This window comes from Vicia villosa, linkage group LG3, assembly GCF_029867415.1.
Source record: "Vicia villosa cultivar HV-30 ecotype Madison, WI linkage group LG3, Vvil1.0, whole genome shotgun sequence".
Lineage (NCBI taxonomy): Eukaryota > Viridiplantae > Streptophyta > Magnoliopsida > Fabales > Fabaceae > Vicia > Vicia villosa.
In genome coordinates, this window is record NC_081182.1 from 69,974,377 (window position 1) to 69,982,823 (window position 8,447).

Consider the following 8,447-nt stretch of genomic DNA (forward strand, 5'->3'; position numbering starts at 1 on the left):
TGCGAGCTACGCCATACTATAACACTTCCCAAAATTGGACCTACTTTCACACTAGTATGATGCACGAACAAACATTAACAATAATCCTCCCAAACCAGCTTCCTCTTTTGAAACACATTTGTTTGTATTACCACATAAGGGCTTCACGATAATTTCTTTGGAACATAATTCCATCTCAGTCACATAAGAACTTCATATTAGTTTGTTACATAAGGACTTCAATATCATTAAATAATCACTAATATTAATAAATACCTATTATTTAAATAATAAAAATACTAATAAATATTAACATAATATTAAAATAATAATAATAATTCAAATTGAGGTCTTACAAGGAGAATCCCTTACAAAAGAAGAAATTAAAAGAAAACCTCATAAAGAAAAAGACTCGGGAAAAAAGAGGAATTTGTTGCACTAGAGGCGAATTCGGTTGTACCTTCGGTGGTTTATGTTAGCGCAACAATGAGAGTTGAACGAGGAGCATTCTACTTTGTGGGACCTTCCCGTGAGCAATACACCTTTGTAAAAGACACACAACTTAATCACCTAAAACTTTAAGGTAATTGGGGAGTCTGTTCTCCCACTTATAAATATTCAAGTCACCATATTTCTATCTAATATATGACTATTATCCACAATACTCAAACTAATAATTTTTTTAACAGTTTAACAAGATGATAAAAAGTCAACCATTACATTCACCTCAAAATATCTCTTTAGTAAAATACACATTGCAAATACATCCTAAACTAATTCATCCATAAAATAATTTTTTTCTACATTTAAATTTCATCTTCCCTTTATGTGTGTGTTTCACTTTTAAACAAAAGTTTTTAACAAGACACGCTTATTGAAGAGTCAAGAAACTAATTTTTAATGTATTAATCATTTTCGTCTTTATTCTTAAAGTACAAGTCAATTCGAACAACATCATATGAAAAGAAACTATACATCCTTATTTTAACAAAAAAGTTGAAAATTTCTTTACCCACCTCCCTATGGGGGTCACCCCCAGCGAAAACTCCACTTTACCCCTGCTTCGGAAATGCATTTCCGAAGTATTTTTTTTTAAAAATTTTTCAGACTTCGAAAGTGCATCTCCGAAAACACTAAATGGGGGGGTGTTTTCGGAGATGCATTTCCGAAAACACATTTTTTCAGATTTTGGAGGGTTTCAGAAATGAACTTCTGAATTATGCAGAAACTGTGTTTTTTTTATGTTTTTGGAAACAGTCTCGTATTTTTAATTAAAGGAAGACAGCAAATAAAATAAGCGACATATAAACAGAAAATACTAATATGATAAAAGTAGTAATATATACAAGCCGATCCAAATCCAAATAATAATAGTGTGCGAAAGATACAATCCGAAAACAAAAAAAAATAAACCCGACCACTACTGGGTATGCCTAACCCTCTCTCCCTGGGACCTCCTCTGCCGCCTGTATGCCGCCGCACGGCCCGCATCAGTGACGGTCATCTCCATCACGGCGACTGCCTCTAGACCGCCCTGATGAACGACACCTCGATCCAACGCGTCCCGCCCAAGCATCTCTATCCGCTGGCAGATCGGCAAGAGATCAATGGCGTGATCATCCTCGGCCTGCTGGTTCTCTAGGATCTCCTCGTGTGCTGGCCTAAGAGCGCCGGGAGCGTCGGGTGTCAGCAGAGGATGTGACACCCGATAGAACCATGTGACGTATCCCTCCACACTGTGCCAGTCCTGGGTGACCCGAATGCGACGATACTCCTCTGGTACCACATGATTCTCCCAATCCTCAAATATGGCAGTGAGTGCACTCGGGTCACTGTGTCGGGAGCAGCCTCAAAAGGTGACCTGGGTATCATCTACACAAATCTGAACTGACGCATGCACCGCTCAGGGAGATACTGAACCATGGTGCTGGTCCTGCATGCCAACCAGCCAGAATATAAAGATATGCCGTCAAAGGGGACAATATGAGTGTAGTCGCTGAATGGCCTCCAAGTGACGTCATCATGCATCGTGCGGTCCAGGTACCCACGGTATGGTCCCACTGCATTGTTCCCCCTCTGGAGAACGTATCTGGCGGCCCTGGGCATGGCATCATCGTAATCAGGATCAATGTGGAAGTCGTGGATGCGGGAGAAGTAAGAGATGATCCAGCTCTGAAACACAAACACGATAATGTATTAAAAATAAATACGAAACATAAATAAATACGAAACAATTAAAATGAAACGTACCGTAAGTAGTGTGTAGGATTCGGTCAATTGCCTCGTCCTCCAGTTGGAGGCCTCATTCAGCTTCTGGTATAGGTATGCCAGAGTAGTTGCCCCCCAGTTCCACTGGTGAACGGTGGTCAAGTCCATGAAGTAGCGGAGGTAGGTCACGTCGACGTACCTCGCACTCTTGTCCACAAAGATCGCAGCGCCTACCACATACATGTACCAGCACCGGAGAGCGCAGCCACGGTGATAATGTGTAAATAGGTCGCCACCCGCATCCTCGGCTTCGGCCGCCGCCACTAGGTGGTGCTCGAAATAAGTGCTTAGTGTGGTGAACCGGGTATGAGGCCCACAGGTCGTGATGCACTCAAAGTGAGCAACTTCGGGCTCCATACCCAAATAGAGCGCCATCCACTCACTGGCTTCGATCCTCTGGATCCGGGAGTGGTGCAACAGCGCCCCCCTGATCGGCAGGTGGAGAAGACACTGCACATCATGCAAGGTGATCGTCATCTTCCCAACCGGTAAGTGGAAAGAAGACGTCTCCTTGTGCCACCGCTCCACAAAGGCCCCCTGCATGCCGTGGCTGATGGTGGAATACCCCGTCATGCAGAGCCCACTAAGCCCTGAAGCTCTCACCGCGTCGTTAAACCACTCGGCAGTCGGTTTAAACAGACTGAAAACCTTCCGGGCGTGGTTCACCATTTTCAACGGCTCTCTCTCCTGTTACAAAAAAAAACAAATAAAAAAGTATGTTAAATAGACCGTTAAGAAAATATTGAATAAACGTCAAAATTATAAACGGTTAAATAATGTAGTCGGACAAATTATAAAAAATACCTCTCCCTCCCAGATACGCCGACCGACGTGCTCGCGGTAGCTAAGCAGCACGGAAGTGTCACTGGGCCCTCCTGGGTAGCCCTCCTCCTGCTCATCCTCCTCCCCGAGTGGAGGGTCAACATCTGGTATCTCCTCCGCCTCGTGGTATGACACTGCCACCTCCTCCTCCTCTCGCTAGCGGGAAGGAGATACCCGAGCCAGACGACTCCTCGATCCAGATGTAGAGGTACCCTCGTCCATCTCCACGGGAACTCGCACACGTCATCCCCGGCCCTGCCCCCGTCCCTGTGTCGACGCCAGCTGCGCCGCCGCCCGCTCGCGTCGAGCCGACGCAGTCTGGGTCTCTCTACCTTGTCTGATGCGTGCTTGGTTGTCTGACATGTTCCTGAAAACAATTGAAATCGATTAATATGCGAGACAACATAAAGAACTAAAAAAAATTGCACTTCTGATACAATTCGGAAGTTCATTTCTGAAATTGGGAATGGAGGTGTTTTCGGAAATGAAGTTCCGAAACACCCCTGCGAGGAAGTTTTCTGCAACTTCCATGGCAGACCCCAAAAACAAGCTTCAAAACTATGTTTAATCATTCTAAACACCCTAAATATCAGTACCAACCTAACCTAATACATTTTTTGCTATTTGTAAACACTCTAATATGAATTTTAATCATAGATCTAAAACTCGAAATGCTTACCGATTGAAGAGATTAGAGGGCTTTTGAATGTAGTATAGCAAGGTTATTGGAGCCTTTGATGTAGCCTTGGATGTAGCCTTGGATGTGTTTGCACAAAATTTCTCTGGGGTTGTGTTTGATGTTGAATTAGGGTAAATGAATGGGGAGGGGGGCTGTTTTGCTTAATCTGCAAAACGCGCAATATTTCGGAAATGAACTTCCGAAATGGTGTTTTCGGAAATGCATTTCCGAAATAAGTCAAATTTTGAAAAAAAAAAAAGCGCTTTCGGAGATGCATCTCCGAAAACACATTTTTCTTGCATTTCGAAAATGCATTTCCGAAGTCAAGGGTATATGTGATTTTTCACCGGAGGTGACCTAGAAGGTTGGGAGGTGGGCAAAGAATTTTCCAAAAAATTTAAGAAATCCAGAAATTCGGGATCCAAATTTGTTAGCCAAATTCTTCAAGCATAGTTAGGTGATAATGTGATTTGCATATATTCATGATTTATCACAAAAAGAGAAGAAAAAAAATAGAGTATTTAGGAAAGCTGGCCAGAAAAAAGCCTAGGGTAAGATTTGGTTGACAACCTTTTAGAAATATGCCATTCTTAATATTGTTATCATGATTATCTAATAATAACTGGTATTTTCCCCCACATGCACTACTAGAAATATTCAAATTTCCTGCGGATTTACCTGCGGATTTTAGCTAAATTTCCGCAGGAAACACGTTTCCTGCGGATTTTCCTGCGGTTTTATGTCCCCAGCTAAAACCTTCGTGGGTAATATTTTCGGCAGCAAGTTCCGCAGTTAGTTCCGCAGGTAAATCCGCAGGAAATTTTCAGCAGGTAAATCCGCAGGAAAATTCCGCAGCTAAATCCGCAGGAAACTAAATTCCGCAGGTAAATCCGCAGGTAATTTCTATCTCAAATTAAAAAAAATTTATTAACTTTTGAAACATTATAAAAATCTAAAATATTTTTATAATGTGACTATGTAACCATAATATAAAAATAAAATTATAATTTAAAATATTTTGAATTATAATACAAATTTATAGAACAAGTTACTATAAAATCTGCTACAAAGTTCTCCGGTTCTATCGCTCTCTGTTATGTGCCTGCCCTTGCTCATTATATCATTGATTAAGCCTGCATTTGAATACATGTGTATATAATAAGAAACTATTCGCAATAATAATTTTCAATTGTGGGAACAACATCTTACCAAATAGTTATCCTTTCCTCCAACCGATGCTCGCTTCATTAGCATGTTTGTAGCACTAGTAGAAGTTAGCTGTGGCAAGCTGGCGTGCACGGGGTACACGAGGTGAACTATTCAATTCTTGATGCAACAGCAAAGCTAGCTGCCATTAAATATATACAAAGATAAATTAAGAGAGCAGGAAACAAAGATATTCTATAGGAGAATCATTTATGGAACTAAATTAAAAAAACTTAGAAGTCCAACCCAAACCTTGCTTTACCTACTCAGATTGCAAGACCAAATCATGATTAGCCAAAAAAGAGAAAATGCATTGCTGTCAAACTGGCTACTTATTTCCTTATTCCTTCTTATCAGTAAATTACTCAAATATTTGAGAACTTGTGAAGATATACAGAAATTAACTTATTAACATGTCATAAACTATTTATACAACAAATTGGTTCAAATTGTCATATGATATATTTCCTGTCATAAACTATTTATAGAAATTAACTTATTAACATGTCATAAACTTATTCCAGATGCGACCATGGCTGCTCCTTTTCTTATCCTCCCCCGTAGCATGACAGCGTGATGAGTTTAATCGAAAGAGTAAGAGAATATAAAGACTATAGGATAGTATTAGTATATATGCTAACACCCAGAATATGTCCGGATCACAACATCTATTGAATAGAAACAGCAAATTAAAGTTGCCATGGTATTAATAATCTCATTCATTATAGCATCATGATTCCAAATATTTCCTATTTCAAGCTAGAAGAATATTTCCAAATAAGAGCATCATGATTCATGGTCCCATTCAAATGCACCAAAAGAAAACCGTAATGAAAGACTTCCATAATGAGAAAGCCAATACATTATTGCAAAAACAACAACCAAATCATCTATAAAGTTGAAAATGAGAAATACCTCATCAAAAGAATGAGCGCTTGGATTGGCCAGCAAATCTTTTTGCAAATTCTGCAGCATTAACGCATTGTAAGTTAGATAAATATTCCAAACTTTAAACAGCAAGACAATTTCAATTTTCAAGATATATAGTGTGTTAGAACTTAGAACAAATTCAAAACAAACATTCAGAGGAAGCTTACCCCAGTGGAGAGATAAAGAGTTCATGTGGTGAGTTGCTCAAAAGAAAACACGTGGTTGAGATTCATGTTGATATTCCATCTAAATTCAGCTTTGATGCCATATACATAGTTGCTTCTGCAAATCTGGATTCAAGAAATGAATCCAAGTTGAACAGCAATAAAATTATCAATAAAATCTGGATTCAAGAAATCATTGCCAAAAATCAATTACAATTTCATCAACTTGATGTTCAGCAATAAACTTGTCAATACAGAAGAATCCATTAAGCTTATTCCAGAAGAACAATAAAAAGACCTTACTCAAATAAAAATGGGTAGAAGATTCACCATTAAAGAAAAAAAGCTATCTTATATGTTGTACTAGAAAGAGAGAATACCTTAACCAACATCAAGTTTTTCCCCACACCAGTGTCAACAATAACACCCATTGACTTCCTGTCAAAGTCAAACTCAAGAGTAGCAATTCGCCGGTCATGTTTGTTCCACCATTCACATCAACCTAGAGAAAATTTGAAGGTAAGAAAGCCAAGTGTACTTATTGAATCAGTTCCATTACTAACACCTCAAATGTTTTTTTACAAAAAGATTGAACTTACACAGTATTGAATCAGTTCCATTACTAACACCCCAAATATTCCAAAAAGATTGAACTTACAAAAAGAAAACTCAAGCTGCAATTTACCAAGAAACCTAGAACTGCAATCACTGCATGGCCAGTTGTGAGAAGGAATACTTCTCTATGATCCAACTCAGTTCCATGTCTGATACCAAACAGGAACGAATAGTTGATCCAATACAATTGCAACACAGCACAGAGCTGCAACACAATTGCAACATTGAGTAAGATAAATAAGCATTAATCAACAGTGTTTGGAATTCAAATAATTTTACATGATCTTTTTTTCATGGATGCAGCTCTAGTATGACTAATTTTACATGAACTTTATGTTATTAATTTCATATCTTATAATTAACTCATGCCCGTTAAAATTACTTAGTTTCTCCCGAGTCATTTTTATTTTTGTCTAACTTACACACTTTTCATAAAAGCTCTGATACAAATATCTAGATCTAAGCCCAAAAATCATTTTAGTTAAACATTTAACATGAACAACAAGGTGCTACATGAGTTTTACTAATAGCCCCAAAAATACAGATAATTAATTTAGAGGAAAATCAAACACAGCAAACTCAAGTTTTCAAGTATAAAGCTCAAACATCCCCTTAACCTTTATTTATGTTGTTTTAGTATATGTACTAATAACAACTCAAAGACTCAAAGCATGTAAAATAAATAGAACAATAGAACATATTGATGTCAAGACAAAGAGGAAAGAAGAGAAAAACCTGACTCAACAAGTTCCATAAGCAACATTTGAGACTGAGTTTTGTGTCAATCTTCAACCAACAATTTACTCTGCAAATTTTGAACATACCGTGATAAAAGAAAACCTGCTTCCGAAGCTCCTGAATAGGGATCCAAAGCAGAACCTAAACGAAAACGGAATCGGAATCCGACGGAAGACCATATCATAAGATTGAAATTGCATGGTGAAATTAAGGTTGTGAAATTAAGGTTGTGAAATGTTGAGGAAGAAGAAGATAGTGGATCTATGGAAGACATCTCAAGTAGAGCACGATCGTTAGCCAACACGGAACGATACTTACAGCCAATCGGAGAATGAAAGGCGTCAGCTCCACCACCACCGCCACCTTCGATGTCACTATCTCCTTCCCGACTGAAAAGGAATCTCTTGAATTGGAGAGTAAAAAATGGTTTCCCTTTGATCGATTTGGTGTCGCGATGGGGGGAGCGGTTCCGTAACAGTGAAGAGGATTAGGGTTTCAATTTTGTTTGAAGTTGAGTCATGAGCTGCTAACACTACAGAGTTGTAGGATAAGAAGAATTAGTTTAAGATACTAATATAATATATAATATTAGTAAGTAAGTATAAATAATTTTTGTTTCAATAAAATAACGATTGAATGGGGTAATTTAGTGGTAGATAATTGGTGCAATATGTGTCAAAATTGGGGTTTTATTCTCAAAACTGGTCTATAATTCTCATAAAAAGAATTTCAACTCTTATACTTTTTTTAATTTTAATCTTTATCAGATTTTTTTTTCAATATTTTATAATTTTTAATTTTATTTTCCAAAACTTTCATACTTATTATTAAGAGAAAAGAGGTGATGCACTGACAGTGTAAAATATTTTACACTGTCAGTGCACTATCTTTTAACTCTATTATTAAAATATAAGTTGAAAAGTTGAATTGAAATACATTGACGCTGTAAAAAAAAAATTCACTATTCCAACTGTTAATTTATTAAAATTATTTAACTTTTATTTTAATTTTTATTAAATTAATATATTTGAATAATGATAATGAAA

General features: G+C 37.8%; 1 protein-coding gene and 1 long non-coding RNA gene across 3 annotated transcripts; both read right to left on the reverse strand.

Annotated features, from left to right (window-relative positions):
- Window positions 1–1,334: 1,334 nt before the first annotated feature.
- Window positions 1,335–2,918, reverse strand: LOC131656057 (protein MAIN-LIKE 1-like). Its single transcript, XM_058925841.1, has 2 exons — window positions 2,230–2,918; window positions 1,335–2,151 (listed from the first exon to the last, which is right to left on the reverse strand). The coding sequence occupies exons 1-2, from the start codon at window positions 2,914–2,916 to the stop codon at window positions 1,852–1,854; spliced, it is 987 nt and encodes a 328-aa protein (XP_058781824.1). The 5' UTR covers window positions 2,917–2,918; the 3' UTR covers window positions 1,335–1,851.
- A 1,744-nt stretch (window positions 2,919–4,662) lies between these two features.
- Window positions 4,663–7,941, reverse strand: LOC131656058 (uncharacterized). Of its 2 annotated transcripts, XR_009299960.1 has the most exons (7): window positions 7,399–7,941; window positions 6,648–6,868; window positions 6,429–6,550; window positions 6,052–6,174; window positions 5,870–5,920; window positions 4,958–5,096; window positions 4,663–4,881 (listed from the first exon to the last, which is right to left on the reverse strand). It is a non-coding gene; the product is annotated as an uncharacterized LOC131656058 (long non-coding RNA). The 2 variants fall into 2 exon arrangements; XR_009299959.1 differs by having other exon boundaries at window positions 6,429–6,868.
- Window positions 7,942–8,447: the final 506 nt, after the last annotated feature.